The following is an 18,103-nucleotide window of genomic DNA, read 5'->3' on the forward strand; positions in this document are numbered from 1 at the left end:
TATACATTGAATAAGAATTATTTAATAATGTTATTAAAAAATATAACCCTATTTTAAAAATTGTTCTTAAATTTGGCACTTGAATTTTTCTAAGGAGGGAGAAGAAATTGTAATAACAACCACAAGCTATGATTTCCACCAGACAGAAACTAGAAGTATTGTTAAAATCCTGCATGATCACAAAATTCTCGTTCTCAATGATAGCCTTTCCTACACTCACCTTGGTAAGTGGCTACTCTTTAACTAAATAAATATATAATTAAAGTGTCTTGAAAATTTCACATTTTAATGCTGTAGTCTATAATCACAATTCTTTGATAGAACATCTCACAAATATTTTAAAGGAGCATTTCAGTTAGATTGGCATTGGTACCCAAGGGGTGCAACCATTTATGTGTTGGATACCAATAGTCCCTGCTGATGCATTCATTCATTCAGCAAATATTCAGCAAAGACCTACTATATCCCATTCTGTGGGGTACGGCTTGGCATATTCTGTTCCATGCAAGCTTCTAGGTGATTCTTGTGCACACTGAAATTTGACAACCCTAGATCCCAAAGCTTCTTTGTCCTGATTTGTTTCATGGATACATTTCCAGTTGCAACTGCATTTAGAGAAGCTACAATGAAATGGCTAAACTGTAATTCCCAACAGAAGGAATAAGTTAGCACATCCGAAGATGATTTTTCCATTTATAGGAGCAGAGCCTTCCCAGCACCCCAGGCTATCCCCAATTGACACGCTACCTTTATCTTCTGAACTTCAGGAGGTGGGAGCAGATGAGTGTAAAATTAGAAAAGCCTTTCAGGTGCTTCTGATGCTCATGGGATCTCCAGTTCTAAGGAAGTGTATAGACTGGCAGACATTTGACCTGCGTAAAAAAGAAATTTTAAAGAACTATTTAAAGCAGTAGTTTGATAGAAGCACATGTGTCTTTCTGTATCACATATTTTTTAAAATCAAAAGGTTATATCAAAGATATTAACGTTCATTATAATTAAATTGCAATTAATTATAAAACAATTGGTTTAGTTAACTGTAATACAATTAGTTTTTGAACAGATTGCAAAATTGTCCCCACTGATATTCAATAGGAGCAGACAACTGCTACCAGGAGCAGTTAGGACCAGGATGGATTTAAACTGTGCACCTGGACTTCCAGAAATCTAGCCAACTAGCTTTTCAGGCTTGCCCTCATCATTTCATTAACCCAGAAATAATGTGACCTGCATTTTATATGCTTGAATATTTTGGACCACATGTATGCGTTACGACAGGGTTGTGTTGTGTTATTGAAAAAAGTGAGTCACAGAATGACTTGCAATATGCGACCATTTCTTAGAGCTTGAAAACAACCAAAATGAAAATGTGGATATCTACACAATGGAATTCTACTCTGCTATAAAAAAAATTCTACTCTGCTTCCATTTGCAGCAACATGGATGGACTTAGAAAAAATTATATTAAGTGAAATAAGTCAGGCACAGAAAGAGAAATACATATGTTCTCACTTACTTGTGGGAGCTAAAAATAAATAAATAAATACACAAACAAATGGTGGGGTGGGGTGGGGAAGAAGACACAACAATCACAATTCCTTGAACTTGTTAAGACATGTGAGCAGATATGATGTTGCTGGGTGGGAGCGGGGAGAGAGAGGGCGGAAGGAGGAATCGGTAAAGGGACACGAAAATCAACTACATTGTATATTGATAAAAAAACAAAATGAAATAATATATTGTTTAGAAATGTATACAAATGTGGTAATACAGTTTTGTAAAAAGCAGGGATATAATAAACGTAAAATTTAAGAGAGTAACTTTGGGGATATATAAGGTGAATTCAATGGTATTAGTACTATTCTAGTTCTTGAGTGCATTTTCAGTATTCACTTTGTTATTGTATTTTCTGTCTCAATGTGTCATATACATTTTTCTCTATGTATTAAATATTTCCTCCAATCAAAAAAATAAATAAGTAAATAAGTACCAAACATTTCTCTCTGAAATGGGCCTATTCGTCTTAAAGTTTTGAAAAAGATTTATCTAAATGTAGAGTGTAATTCAGGTTATGCTTTACAAATCATTATGATATAAATGTACAGATTTTGTTTGATATGCTCCTACGTATTTATCAAGAATTGTGGTTGATACAAAATATGCCAGAGGAAAAGTGGAGCAAACCAAGGTTTAGGTGTCAGGAGAGAGAATCGTCATCTCTGTGTTTATCTTATTACTCTATGTGCTGCTCATTCTCCTCACAGCCTTGGGCACATTCTTTTACTTCTCTACCTCATTTTCTCATCTATTAAAGTTATAATTAGCTTCTCAATTTGCCAGACAGCAGTGTTTTCATGTGTGTAATTTGAAATGATTGCAAACTACCTACAAGCTTTGTTAAACAATAACTTCATAATTGCCAAATGTAATAATCATTGTGGTGGAAATAGAAGAAATATTTATGGTTATATTTCAGTATATAAATAAGAGTATCATAATTTCAGTCTGTTATCTATATGTGTTTAGGCATGTAAATCTAATCAATTCATGCATTCCTGTTGATTTTTGGCATATGAGACAGTTGTTTAGCATATGAACTATAAATAAACTAACAAAGACAGGTACGAGTATTTCTCAGCATTGGCAATAATCTAGCTGTCCTTCTGTTGCAGCTGAAACATACCATGTCCCTGGAACAGGTCAGAGCTATGCATTAGCAGCTGATGTTGGGATACTGAGTAGGAACATCAAAATAATTGGTGAAGATTACCCAGGATTGTACAAGGATTCTTTTGGTGCACGTGTCCTGGTTGGCTCATTCACTGAAAATATGATGACATTTAAAGGTTGGTACAAATTCGATTTATTTTTCTAAATGAAATATAACATGGTTTCTTCTATTTTTAGTCAGTTCTTAAATAATTTGGGAATGCTTACGCAGCCCAGTCATTATCCTCCAAATAAATTCCCTATCATTACTGGCTATTTATTTTAGCTTCAAAGACAGTAAGAATTATCAAATTAATAATGACCTAAGGTAACAGCTAGACCAGACTCCCACCCAAATAGAAACCGTTTTATAAAAAGTACAGCAGATTATCTGTTGCTTTTGCTTTGTTTTAAGGAAAATTTTAAACATATACCAAAAATAGAGAAAACAGTATCATGAATCCCAGTGTATCCATCACCAGCTTCAATGATGGACTTTGGCCAGTCTTGTCTCATCTATACCTCCACCCACTCTCTTCAAGTTCATGGACTGTATTGAAGCAACCACATATTATTTCATCTCGAAATATTTCAGTTTATAACTCTAAAAGACTTAGAAAACATCTACAAGTATCAGAACTAATACAGATTATTAATTCCTTATCATCAAAAGACAGTTCAAATTTCCCCAATTCATTTGTTCCATTCCTCCCTCCCTTCCTTCCTTCCTTCCTTCCTTTCATTCCTCCCTTCCTCCCTTCCTTCCTTCCTTTCTTCCTTCCTTCCTTCCTTCGTTCCTTCCTTCCTTCATCTCTTCCTTCCTTCCTTCCTTCTTTACTTCTTTCCTTCCTTCTCTCTGCTCAAATAAGAATCTAAATGAGATCCACATTGCAATTGGTTATGAATCTTAAGACTCTCTAATTTATTTCTCTTTCCTTACAATTTATTTATAAAAGAAACTGGTCATTTGTCCTATAGAGTTTCCTACAGTCTGGAATTTAGTGGTTGCATTCCTGGAATTGAACTTGTTCCTGTCTCCTCTGTATTTTCTCTGCATATGTAGTTTAGAACTAACAACTTGATCAGACTCATGCTCAATTTTTAATCAAGAATTCTTCACAGTTAGTGGTGTATTTTTCCATCAGTAGGCACATGATGTATGATTGTTTCTCCTTTCATGATGTCAGCAGCCATTAATGATCATTGCCTGGATCCATTAAATCACTGAGCTTTAAAACGGTGATATTTTAATTTACTGTTTCCTCCTCATTTATAATCTACAATACTTCTATAAAATAAGCTTTCTTAAACAACTGTTTGACTTCCCTGAAGGGCAGTTCATACAGGAAATGTGGAAAAAAATGTTTGATTCTTTGCACATATTGACTAATTTTCAAAGTAATGAGTTGTTCCCAAAGGTGACAAGGAGTTTTTATTTGTTTTGTTTTGTCATTAGTATCACTACGAACTCATGGATTTAAACATATTTTTATATGTTCTAATCCACTGCGACTATTAATCTTATTGGTACTCAAAATGCCCCATCTTTGGCTTTCAGAACCTTTTCATGTTAATGCCTGTCCCTTTGACATGACATCATTCTTTTAAGCCTCTTCACTTTCTGATAGAGCGAACGCATATTGTTATTATTTTCTGAGACTGGGAATTGGTCATTCCTCCAAGTAATCCTGGTTCTTTTTATTGGAAGCTGGTATCTGGTTCCTACAATTGAGTCCTGGGAGTAGATTTTCAATTCTTGTCTTGAACTCTTTCAGCAAGTCCTCACTTGTTTACAATATTGACTATTCCATTCTGCAACAGTTCTAATTTTAGAAAATCTTTATATTGAACAAAAAGCTATCCCACTATAATTTATGCATATTGGTCATAATCTGCCAACAGAAGCTCACATGATGATGATGACAGTGATGATGGGAGCAGTAATAATGATACAAGATCACAGGCACAGTGCATAAACGCACATCACCTCATTTAATCCTCATAACGTATGGAATAAATATTATTCCTCTTTTAAAGATGAACAAATAGATGAACAGAGGGGTAAAGTTGCTTTAGTCTTGGATACTAATCTGAGTCTGTCTTGAAATTCCGTGATGGATTCTATTTTCATGACAACCTTTTCTTGCTCCTGTGAATTGTTTTACGATGTGAGTAAAGAAAATACATCTATGGCTTTCACAAGTTTAAGTGGTCTGCAGTAACCATTTCTTCTCTGTTTTTATCTTTTTACTCTTATGCTCTCCACCATATATTCAATTACTGGCTCATGGATTTCAAGATAGGCTTTTCCCTTCTAGTACAAAATGACTCTTCTCCAGTGCATCCTATTAGATACCAGTTGTTGAAACAAAGAATATCCTCTGCTGTTATTTTCCAGCTCAGTTTTCATTTCCAAACTGAGCACCTCAGTTTCCTTATCTAGAAGATAGGAGTAATAAAAGTTTCTAACTTATACGATGCTTTATGAGAATTAAACCACACATTGCTTATTTTGTGCTTAGCACAGCACTTGGCACAGAGTAATCTCTAATGCATTGTTATTGCTGTTAATACTAATCTATAAAATTACCTCTTGTCACATCGATGGTATTTATGGCAAACTGACCAGCGAATAATTGGCAATGCATATTCTGAAAGAGATTGTGAAATATAATGCCCTTGAAAGCTCTTTAAACCATCAAAATTAAAATGTCAGGTAAATTATATCTCATGCCTTACGTATACCTTCTTAACAGGGCAATATCACCCCCAAGGAGGTGAAAATCAATACTTGGGGTGACAAAAAAATTAAATATTACTATGGTCTGTGGTATTCTGAAGAGCCACTGTATATTAACAGATATATGGTATAATCCGTGCTATTAAAATTTAATGAGAAGGGAGGCTATTAGGGAAAAAAATCTCTAAAAAGACTATTTGAAGGAAACAATAAAAAAAAGCTTGAGAAATATTGCCTTTTCTGGATTAAAGGGACAAAAAAATACTAATGACGTTTTAATGAAAGATTTGAACAACTTTCATGTAGCTTTTCAAAGTGTTTCATCCTGTTTTAGGAAAAAAAATTTTTAAAAATATTCTCCTCCCCTAGGAAATGCAAGAATAAGTAACGTGGAATTTTATCACAGTGGTCAAGAAGGCTTCAGGGATAGCACAGACCCCAGATACGCTGTAACGTTTCTTAACCTAGGACAGGTTTGTACTTTACTTTTAATTTTTGCATATATTCAAAATAAAATATTTTTATTTTTATTTAACTTAACTAAATAGCCACATCTGAGAAGAGCTAAAACTATAATCTAATATAATAAAACTTTTTTGGATATATTTCCCATTAACTTTTTTAGACTCTTAGTGGTATTTGATTCACCCATTTCATGCATTTATTTTAGGCCAGTAAAAACCATAAGAAAAGTAACAAGAATTTAAGATCTATGATAGTGGCTCACATCCCCACTTTAATTTGCAATGACCAAAAATATTTTTCTAAGCAGCTTCTATTAAACAAAATAAGTATTGCTTATATTTCTCAAGTGAAAAGCACATCTACATATCTGTGCCACAGTCAGAAATGAGAAAATAGATATTCTGAGAAGGCTAGTTAAGTTAAGAAAAGTGGAAGGGAGCACATTTCTTAGTGGAAATAAAAAATAATCTTGTAGGTTTAAAGTTGAAACCCTTAACCTGTTCATTGGTTCCTATACATATTTGAATTGTGACCCCTTGTCTAGAGTATTATTTTCTGTAATTAAACAATAAATCCCTGCTTATTATATAATAAACCATTCTGAGAAATAATTTTTAGCACCTTAGCATTGTATAATGTAGATGATGATAAAAATATAAATGCTTAGAAAAGTTCCTGAGAATTTTTAATCTGCATTTAAAGTAAGCATGTTTTCCTGCTTTATTTAATCATAAATTCGAGATATATATAACAATTTCCCAGGATTAAAAGACCTACCGGGAAATCACCTCCTTTAAGGGAAAGTAAGTCGAGTATTAAGCAAGGTTTGTTTACTAAAAATCAGCTACTTCAAATTTTATTCTGTATTTTCTAATTTCATTTTTTAAATGTTTATTGAATCTTAACGTTTTATAGATTCAAGAATATGGCTCATCTTATATTCGAGCTTGTGCTTTTCACCACGGCTTCTCCCCAGCAATTGGTGTGTTTGGGACACATGGCTTGGACATAGATGATAACATCATTCACTTTACAGTGGGGGAAGGTAACGTAATAACATTTTGGTCCAAATAACATGTCCTTCTGAGACAGTCTTATCTGTACACTCAAGAGCCGTACTGACCAACTGATCTTTGGGTGAGGATGGAAATGGTTTCTATCTGTAATTAATAAACCACATGTGGCTATTGAGTACTTACTTGAATTGTGTCTACTCTAACTGAGAAACTGAATATTTAATTTTAATTGCACTTAATTTACATTTAAATAGCCACATGTGACTATGGCTATTGTATTGGACAGTTCAGCCCTAGAACATGGAAGAATTATTACTAAACCATAATTTTATGTGAGTTATCAATCACCAGTCATTTAAATTACTATGACTTAAAATATTTCTTACATATCAATCACAAAAGTTGTCTGCAAATAAATGTTATTATCTTAATAAAATTATGTACAACTTTAGATATATTTCCTTTCTTTTATATCAGTATAAAGCATAATAAAGACTTATTTAATGTATATAAAAGCTATGTGTGTGTTTGTTAAAATCTCAGGTGGAGGCTGTGTATCCATGTATCTAACAAGCACTGCAGAAGATTCTAATTCAAGTTATCTATTACAGAGGTAGAATTTAACTATCAAAGAGTTCAGAGGACTTACTCTAAAATCTAAGAGGATCATTTATGAGTCTCAAACTAATTATAACTAATAATCTTATGGAAAAAATGAAAGGCATTACCTGTAGTATTCATTACAAATTAGCATGCATATCATTGGGGATTTCCTTACTTTTTTTTTTACAGGAATAAGAATATGGGGGGATGCCAACAGAGTCCGAGGAAATTTGGTAGCCCTTTCGGTTTGGCCAGGAACCTATCAGAACAGAAAAGATTTAAGTTCAACTCTCTGGCATGCAGCAATTGAGGTAGTGAGAACAAATTTGAAGTTATACAAAATTTAATTATAATTATAAAAATTAGATTATAATGTTTTTATACATTAACATACATAAAAATTTCGGCAGAAATTGTAAATATAAATTATAATTTTATAATCATAAAATTTAAATTATAATGTTTTTACAATTTTTTGTAGAAATTGTAAACCTCAAAATATTATTGAAAGCTATTTCTTTCTTAGAGACTGATGAACTAATGAGCTAACTAAAGGAATGAATGTACTTTGAGAAGATGTTGTGAGCTTCAATAGGCTTTGGGTTTTTCTTTCTGCTGATATGTGCACTGGTTTAAATAGTTATTTCCTTTCTTCTCCAAGATTATTTATCACTTTCAAGTTCTGGTGCAGGGTATCTTTGCTGCTAATTGAGTGCCTTGCACATGTTACTATTTAACTCTCAATTTAGTTTTCTTCCTCGTATGGAAGATTAGAATGATAGAGTACTGAATGTCTAAAATCCTTTCCCTTTAAAATTGTTATGATTTTTTCTGCATGTTTTTTAAATACTTATCCGATATTACTAATTGCACCCTTCTTGTTTCCTTTGTAGTTTATTCAGCTAGTATAGGTGTTTGCTTAAACAGAGTGAAATTACAAGAAAAAAAATAGAAGAGACCGAGGAAGGGTTTGGAGAAGATAGGCAACTTCTTTTAGTTTTTATTTTATTTACCTATGCCATAGGGATAAAAAGGAATTAAAAATAGCTCTCTTTGAAAGATGGGATAAGGATTTGGGTTTTTTTGTTTGTTTGTTTGTTTTTTGTCCTTTTTGTAACCGGTAAGGGGATCACAACCCTTGGCTTGGTGTCGCCCGCACCGCGCTCAGCCAGTGAGCTATGTAGGATCGGAACCTGCGCGGCGGGAGCGCCGCTGTGCTCCCAGCGCTGCACTCTCCCAAGTGCGCCACGCAGTCGGCCCTTTGTTTTGTTTTTATGCAACTATTAATCATTACATTACCTTAAGGTAAAATCTGAAAGCTAGAACTTAGTATACACTTACAAGGTAAAATGTTCTCTTTTCATCTATTTGTAGATGTTAGAGTGCAATCAAATGTCAATTCCAGTCTTTAAAGTTATCTATAGTTTTGGGGGAAAAAGGTACTTATTGAATGTTTATGAATTCCATCTGATTATTTTTATCATAATCTTTAAAAATAAGTGCGTTTAATATGCTTTAAATGATTGAGACTTTGACATAGGCAAGAACTAAACCTTCTGTGCTTTATATTTTCATTTTCTATGACTTTGCATGGGCCCACAAAATTAAATTGTTTAGTAATTACCTATCATGTGTGCTATCCTAGTTTTTGATTATAGCAGATTGTATTTAAATTAGTGAGTGTCTGTCGAATCTTATGGTTTGTTCTACTTGCCTTAGTTGTCTTTTTCTTAAATCAATCACATTGGTAACAAATATAACCAAAAAGAGTGATAAAATCCTTGTAACCTTGCTTTAATACTAGAATTTGGTCTATGGCTTGTGAATTTTGAATTACACACAGTAAATTCTGTGACTGAAATAAAAAACAATCTCTTTAATGCAGCTTTCTAATGAAGCCTAGGTTATAGTACCCAGTGATCATTTTACACCAAAAACCTAGTGCAATTTTAATCCTTCATTTGTAATAAAAGTTTGAATAGGGCAAATAACAAATCAAAGTTTCCTCCTGAAAGTGTAGTCATAATTAAAGGTTTTCACAGATATGTTGTTGTATATTTGCTCTCAATGTGTAATTGTGTAATAACCTAACTCGAAGTATTTTCTGTATCATTGTACTAGATAAATAGTGGGACCAATACAGTCTTACAAAATAATGTAGTTGCTGGATTTGGACGGGTGGGATACCGCATTGATGGTGAACCTTGCTCAAGTAAGTCTTCTAACAGAGAATGACTTAAACTAGGAAATAACTTGTCCAAAATTGTTAAAAATAAATAGTTATTGTTTGTCAGTTCAGTATGTGATATCTCTTCCTTCTGGGCACTGAAAGAACTCAACAAGGTAAATTATTTCAAGAAAACATTGGGTCTAAAGAAAAATGGATATGCTTTTAAAGAAAACCTTTTATAACCAAGTTTATAATCCAAAAACTCCAGCAGCAACTTCAGTTCTTGATTTGGTTGGTATTGGAACAGTAAGTACCTCCTCCCACTACTACTTTCACGGAAACAGCACTTCTAAGCATAGATATATATGCCTATAGAAATTTGCCACTATTTTATATTTCTGCTTTAATAGAATAAATGCTCACTATTCATATGTTAAAACCTGCATGCATGAAAGAGTCAAAGGACATGAACAGACACATTTCTCTCTATCAGGTTAATAAAAATCAAGAACTAACTGACATCTCTTTTGGCAAGGCTATAGAAAAACAGAAACATTTACACATTGCTTGTTGAAGGCTAAAATAATATAACACCTACACAAAGAAATCTGACAATATCTACTAAAATCACATGAGCATTTACTTTCGACTCAGCATTTCCTCTTCTAATAATCTAGCTAACAGTTCCCTTTACACACTAAACAAATGATTTATGAACAAGGTTATTCATCATAGCATTGGTCTGTACTAGTGGAAAACCTAAAGCCACTGCGTATCCAATAATGGTAGACTAGTTGTATGAGGGTACTTCAAAACAGTTCATGGAAATAGTTGTATTATTTTTTTAACTCTATTTTTCCATGAGCTTTCCGAGGTATCCTTGTATAAAGCCAAACATTGGAACACTCGGCCCGTCTAAAAAAAGGAGGTAGGAGAGTTTTATGTGCTGATACGGAGAAATCTCCAGGATATTCTTAAGTGATAGGTGGAGGACACAGAATAGTGTATGTAACACTGTTTCATGTATAATGAGTATAATATATTTTGTGGAAGAAATGAGAATGTGTATGGTATCTGTGTTTACACAAAGAAACATTGAAAGTACAAAAGCATGAAGTCATAGAGAGTGAGTGGGAATGAGGTAACTGAGGACTTATTATTGTATAATTTTTTATGACCTTGATTTTTTCAAACATGTAAATGAATTATTACCAGACAATGAAAATAAAAAATAATATAACTACAGACTTTTCATCTTAAGAAACTTAGAGAAAGTTAAAGGAAACGGGACTTTCTCTGAAAAATGTATGTCTCTTCTAGAGTTAATTCTTTTTATCTCAGTATAGTTTTCTTTTAACAGCTTACAGGTATAATTTACATACTATAAAATTCACCTGTTTTTAATATACTAGTTAATGAGTTTAGTTATTTTTAAGACTCTTTAAATCTGTATTTTTCCTGTTGATTCAAAAATTATTGGATTTAAGCTAATTCTGTTACTGTGAAAAATACATTTTGAAGGAATAAAAACAACTTAGTCAACAGATTTAATGGATTCCTTGATATATGCTCTAAATAAATAACTTAGTTCCCAGCAGCTTATAGTGGCTTTTCATTGACTTAAAATTTTAAAATCTTTAACTTCTCTACAACTTCTATGAATTTGTTCTTATGGTGGTTTGAAACTCAAAATATAACCTTTGAATAAGAATATTTACTAATATGTGTAATGCTATGTAATTACATTTTTCACCGATTATGTTGATATTCCTAATTAATTGAGAGTGTTTATAAGCAGGAATTTAGATTTATAGCAATTGAAATATGAAACATCACAGAGCAAGGGAGGGCATAAGCTTCTGTAGTGGTACATCAGTGTATCCAATTCATTTCCCAGACAAGATGCTGGGATGTGAGGAAGGGGACACACTCTGGGTCCAGGGGTGGAGCCAGGCTTGTCCGTGGGGCTACATTGTGTGAGTTAAGGGAGAGAAATGTAAACATTTCATGTGGGAACAAAACCAAAACCAGGCAGATCATAAATAAAATGTAAAACCCAAAGGACTAGGAAGAAGGGAAAGTCATCAGAAAATAGGAGGAAGTCAGATATCTAGGAACCTGGACAAGAGAGCTCGTACTAAGTACAATGTAGGTGGTGGTGTGGTACTTTACAGGCAGTCCTCCAATTTATGCATGTTTGGGGTTATTTCATTCCATTTTGAAACAATCCTGAATGAAGCATTAAAATTTTTTATATATGAGGAAACTGAGTTCTAAAATGTTAAATAACTTTCTTAATATCATGCATATATCAATTTAAAAAATATTTAAAGAGCGCCTATCACTGCATCACCTTCTAGGCTCCAGGAAAATGGTGGTGAATGAACTAAAGGCAGTGTCTTCTCTCATGAAGCTTACATTCTAATAGTAGAGAAAAGATGAATTCACAAATAAGTAATAATAAAATATCGAGTGAAAAAATGGTAATTGCAATGTAAAGTGACTGAGGTGCTATTTTGAATCAGGTAGTCAGGGAAAGCCTTTTAAGGAAGTGACATTTAACCTGAAAATTGTATGACCAGAAGGAAATGACAACTAAAAGGTGTGCAGGGGAAATGTTTTACAGACAGCAAGTTGTATCGTTATGTTTCCAGTTTAGGTTGTTTGAATCCAAACGCCATGCTCATTCTAATAAAACTCATGTTTAGTGTAATCAGATACAACAATTTAGGGGTGCTAACACTAAATCAAACTTGCAAATAAATAGGTATACGACTATTGTGAGTAACAATGATGAGACAAATTAGATAAGAGAAAATACTAAATACATTGGAATTATATATATATCTAAATATATATAATTACATAAAAATAATATAAAATTTTATGTTATATAATAAAATATAAAATTATAAAAAATACATATGAAATATAAATAATTTCGTTAACTTTAACTGATACTGCTTATTAAAACTATATGACATGACCTGTAGTGTTAATTCTCTAGTTTTTTATTTCCTTCCAAGGTCAATCTGATCCCATGGAAAAGTGGTTTGACAATGAAGCCCATGGAGGTTTATATGGTGTCTATATGAACCAAGATGGCCTTCCTGGATGTTCTCTTATACAGGGATTTACCATTTGGAGGTGCTGGGATTACGGAATTTATTTTCAGGTAAATGTGATCAGAGATAGCAATATTTCAATTTTCTTTATGATTTCCTTAGTACTATGTAACCTACGAATTGTATTACAGACCACAGAGAGTGTGCACATCTATAATGTGACCCTGGTAGACAATGGAATGGCCATTTTTTCAATAATTTACAAACCAGATGCTGTATCTCACAAAATTTCCAGTAAAACGGTGCAGGTGAAGGTAAGAAATGAATACAACCACCCTAAAGAGAAAGAGAAACTCTGAGAAGGGTGAAATTATTGAAGGGCTGATGAGAATAATCTCCTTGACTTCTGTCTCAGTCTAGTGCACACCACCTCGCCTTTGCTCTCATTGTCCTCTGCCAGGAAACTCTTCGTCCTTATCTCTCCTCCCCTAACCCTCTTGCTCATCACCTAGTAATTTTGCAACCATTAGTTAAATTTTCACTCCCTCTATGAAGCTTTTCCTGAACCAGCTTAGGAAGTAATGACACTTCCTCTGCTTTTTGTTCCTATTGATCTCTGGAATATCACTGAAACATAATATGCCTTTATATGTAATTATTTATATGTCTGTCTTTCTCCTCCTACTTTGAATGTCATTCCAGTCAAGGCATCAATCACACCTTTCTCAACTTTGTTTAATGAATGATCCACTTGTCAAATTTATAATTTGTGTTTTGCAACAGTAGAATTCAGTATTATTCATATTTTCTTTTAGGAAGAGCTGTTATTAATGCTATATTGTTTGGCTTTTTTTGAAAAATAGAGCTCATTAATTGTTGGAAGTAGCCCTGAATTTAATTGCTCTGATGTCCTAACTAATGATGATCCCAATATTGAACTTACTGCTGCCCATCGGAGTTCTAGACCTCCATCAGGTGAAAAATTTAGAACTTTGATGTTGGTGCTCCTATGAGTGATTACATATTCAGTTTCTGTTAACTTTTTTTCTTTTTGTAAAAGGCGGGAGAAGTGGAATTTGTTGGCCCACCTTTGCCTCTGCACACAACATGGCACCCCGGAAGCCCCATGCGGGGATCATGAGTTACAATGCCATCGGTGGCCTTATGGATATCTCAGGTAAGTTGAAACATAGTCATTGACAAATCTACTCAATTAAGTTCTATAAAGAATATGCAGAGTATAGCTAATAATATTTCTTCGTTAGTAACAAATGATTTAAATTAGTTTTTATACGAATCTGCTCAATGTGACAAGCAAAGAAATTGGACATTTTGGTTCATCTTGGTTCATCATTACCAAGTCTCCCTTCTGTGATAATTTTACCCAGTGCTGCTTTGAAGAAAACAGTTCAATAAATTAAACATCTAAGTTTTGACATAAGTCCCAAGAGTATGAACAAATGAAAATCATTTTTCGGTGTTATTTACAGTGCTGATACCCTTTGAGAAAGCTATGTAACATGCTATATACGTTTTAGTTAAACATGTATTGCTTTAAATAAAGAGAATGCTCTCAGAATATTATAGATATTACATAGCAATGAAAATGTACTTTGAAATGGAACCTTGTAAGTAAAATTTCTTAAAAGACCACAAACAACTTTTCTTCTTTCATAAGACATAGTCTTAAAAGATAACATATGAAAGATGGATGATTTAGGTTGGTTCCCTAGAAGCAGAGTCTTAGATGAGGAATTTTGTATAAGTGGTTTCTTAAAGGAATGCTCTCAGGAGAAAGAGATGGAAGCAGGGTAGGGCAAGGGAGGATGCTAAGAAATGATGTATAAGCTGGGGTACAGCTTCACTTTGTCCTTCCGGAAAACTCTGTAATGGAAATCACCACTGAGTCGATCTCACATTTGAGAGTGAGTGGTTATTTGTACCCCCATGTAAGTCAATTTTTGGTTACAGCTGCCTCTGTGAGGAGGGCCTGAATGTCCTGGGTGATGTGACTCTTGTTTGGTTAAGGCTAATTCTCTGGAAAAGAGGGCAGCTCTGAGCTGGTAGCAGCCAATATTCACAGAGATGGGAGATGGGCATGCCAGTCTGTATCTACTTTAGGCCACTCCTGGGACCACTTGTATCTGCTGGCTTTTTTCATGAAGCTAGTTATATTAAGTTTATTTCATCAGGATATGATTTCTCTAGGAATCTGCATGGTCACAATTTCTTGGAAAAGTATAAGAGGGCTAATGGTCACACTGTCACAGCTGGTCCCTACACTGTAAATGATGTTCATCGTCTCTCTCCTTCATCACCTGTTCTAAATGTCCCTCCTCCTTGGCTAACACTTCTTCTTTTTTTTTTTTTTACATTACTTTTATTATTACATTCAGTATTTCTGAAGTACTTGATATGACCCCTATTGTACAGATAAGGAAACTGAGGCTTAGATTAGATAAAGAATCTGTCCAAGGTCTGTGCTATAAAATTCAACACATCATTCTGCCTGTAAAGTTCCTGGAAGCCTAAATTAGCTCTCCAAATATTGGAATAGATTATGCCTGGTTTAGCAAATATATTAAAAAATATTTTGTGTAACAGGAAAACAAAGATAATATTTTACTTTCAATTAATAACCTAAGTGAAAATACCCAAATCTCTTATGAACCACAATGTAGTTAATACATATTTTTAGAAGAATTGAGTCGTGATTATATGAGTAGCTATAAAGAGATATCATCCTTGCCAAAATATTATTTTGAAATAGAAATCTGATTGCTTTTAGGATAACTGACTAAGCCACTAGTTTACGTGATTTGACTACTCATGATATTTCTTCCCGTAAATTGTCATTTGGAAAAATTATGGAGGATAGTTTTTTCCACTGAAGTTGACAGTTAAGTGTTCAGTGTCCTTTAATTGCTAATATTTGTTTTTTGTGCTTTTTTAAATCTTATTTTATTTTGTCAGTATACAATGTGGTTGATTATTGTAGCCCATTACCAAATTTCCCTCTCCCCTCCCTCTCCCCCCTCCCTCCCAACAATGTCCTTTCTGTTTGCTTGTCGTATCAACTTCAAGGAATTGTAATTGTTATGTCTTCTTCCCCCACCCCGGTTTTTTGTGTATTTATTTATTTATTTTTAGCTCCCACAAATAAGTGAGAACATGTGGTATTTCTCTTTCTGTGCCTGACTTGTTTCACTTAATATAATTCTCTCTAGATCCGTCCATATCATTGCAAATGGCAGTATTTCATTCGTTTCTATAGCAGAGTAGTATTCCATTGTGTAGATAGACCACCTTTTCTATATCCACTCATCTGATGATGGACATTTGGGCTGGTTCCAAATCTTAGCTATTGTAAATAGTGCTGCGATGAACATTGGAGGAACAGGTATACCTTCGACTTGATGATTTCCATTCCTCTGGGTATATTCCCAGGAGTGGTATAGCTGGGTCATATGGTAGATCTATCTGCAATTGTTTGAGGAACCTCCATACCATTTTCCATAGAGGCTGCACCATTTTGCAGTCCCACCAACAATGTATGAGAGTTTCTTTTTTTCCGCAGCCTCACCAGCATTTATCGTTCAGAGTCTTTTGGATTTTAGCCATCCTAACTGGGGTGAGATGGTATCTCAGTGTGGTTTTGATTTGCATTTCCCGGATGCTGAGTGATGTTGAGCATTTTTTCATATGTCTGTTGGCCATTCATATATTTTCCTTTGAGAAATGCCTATTTAGCTGTTTTGCCCATTTTTTAATTGGGTTACTTGTTTTTTGGTTGTAAAGTTGTTTCAGTTCCTTGTATATTCTGGATATTAATCCTTTGTCTGATGCATATTTTGCAAATATTTTATCCCACTCTGTTGGTTGTCTTTCAACTCTGTTAATTGTTTCTTTGGCTGTGCAGAAGCTTTTAAGTTTGATATAATCCCATTTGTTTATTTTTCCTTTGGTTGCCCATGGTTTGGGGTTCGTATTCATGAAGTCTGTGTCCACTCCTACTTCCTAAAGTGTTTCTCCTATGTTTTCTTTAAGAAGTTTTATTGTTTCAGGGTGTATCTTTAATTTTTTATTCCATTTTGAGTTGATTTTGGTATATGGTGAGAGGGATGGGTCTAGTTTCATTCTCCTGCATATCGATATCCATTTATCACAGCACCATTTGCTAAAGAGGCAGTCTCTTCCCCAGTGTATAGGCTTGGTGCCTTTGTCAAAGATCAGATGACTGTAGGTGTGTGGGTTGATTTCTGAATTCTCTATGCTATTCCATTGATCAGTGTGTCTGTTTTTATGCCAGTACCATGCTGTTTGGGTTATTATAGCTTTGTAGTATAGTTTAAAGTCAGGTAGTGTTATGCCTCCAGCTTTATGTTTTTTGCTCAGAATCACTTTGGCTATGCGTGGTCTTTTCTTATTCCATATAAATGTCTGGACAGTTTTTTCCATTTCTGAGAAAAATGTCATTGGAATTTTGATGGGGATTGCATTGAATTTGTATATCACTTTGTGTAGTATGGACATTTTCACAATGCTGATTCTTCCAATCCAAGAGCATGGAATATCTTTCCATCTTGTGTCCTCTTTAATTTCTCTCAGCAGTGGTTTGTAGTTCTCATTATAGAGATTTTTCACATCCTTGGTTAACTCTATTCCTACTAAGTATTTTAATTTTTTGGTGGCTATGTAAATGGGCAAGTTTTCTTGATTTCTCTTTCTGTATGTTCACTATTGGAGAATAGAAATGCTACTGATTTTTGTGTGTTGATTTTGTATCCTGCTACTTTGCTGAAATCATTTATCAACTCCAAGAGTTTTTTTGTAGAGGCTTTAGTCTGTTCAATATATAGGATAATGTCATCTGCAAAGAGGGACAGTTTGACTTCATCTTTTCCAATCTGGATGCCCTTTATTTCCTTCTTTTCTCTGATTGCTCTAGCTAGTACTTCCACCATATGTTGAATAGGAGTGGTGAGAGTGGGCATCCTTGTCTAGTTCCTGTTCTTAAAGGAAAAGCTTTCAGCTTTTCCCCATTCAGGTTGATATTGGCAGTGGGTTTGGCATATATGGCTTTAATTATGTTGAGATACTTTCCCTCTATACCTAACTTATAGAGGGTCTTTGTCATGAATGAGTGCTGAACTTTATCAAATGCTTTTTTGGCATCTATAGAGATGATCATATGGTCCTTGTGTTTGAGTTTATTAATATGGTGTATCACATTTATTGATTTGTGTATGTTGAACCAACCTTGCATCCCTGGGATGAATCCCACTTGATCGTGATGAATAATTTTACATATGTGTTGCTGTATTCTGTTTGCTAG

The 18,103-nt window shown here is 34.0% G+C and overlaps 1 protein-coding gene across 1 annotated transcript in view; it reads left to right on the top strand.

The window, feature by feature from the left end:
• The window catches only part of PKHD1L1 (PKHD1 like 1), a 157,128-nt gene that overhangs the window by 109,378 nt on the left and 29,647 nt on the right, over positions 1 to 18,103 (top strand). Inside the window, exons 58-67 of the mRNA XM_063079268.1 lie at positions 95 to 224; positions 2,673 to 2,846; positions 5,819 to 5,922; positions 6,830 to 6,959; positions 7,723 to 7,844; positions 9,655 to 9,745; positions 12,730 to 12,878; positions 12,960 to 13,082; positions 13,632 to 13,743; positions 13,829 to 13,945. Coding sequence (XP_062935338.1) covers positions 95 to 224; positions 2,673 to 2,846; positions 5,819 to 5,922; positions 6,830 to 6,959; positions 7,723 to 7,844; positions 9,655 to 9,745; positions 12,730 to 12,878; positions 12,960 to 13,082; positions 13,632 to 13,743; positions 13,829 to 13,945 — 1,252 coding nt within the window. The remainder of the gene's footprint in view (positions 1 to 94; positions 225 to 2,672; positions 2,847 to 5,818; positions 5,923 to 6,829; positions 6,960 to 7,722; positions 7,845 to 9,654; positions 9,746 to 12,729; positions 12,879 to 12,959; positions 13,083 to 13,631; positions 13,744 to 13,828; positions 13,946 to 18,103) is intronic.

The sequence above is a fragment of the Cynocephalus volans genome, chromosome 15 (genome assembly GCF_027409185.1).
Source record: "Cynocephalus volans isolate mCynVol1 chromosome 15, mCynVol1.pri, whole genome shotgun sequence".
NCBI classification, from domain to species: domain Eukaryota; kingdom Metazoa; phylum Chordata; class Mammalia; order Dermoptera; family Cynocephalidae; genus Cynocephalus; species Cynocephalus volans.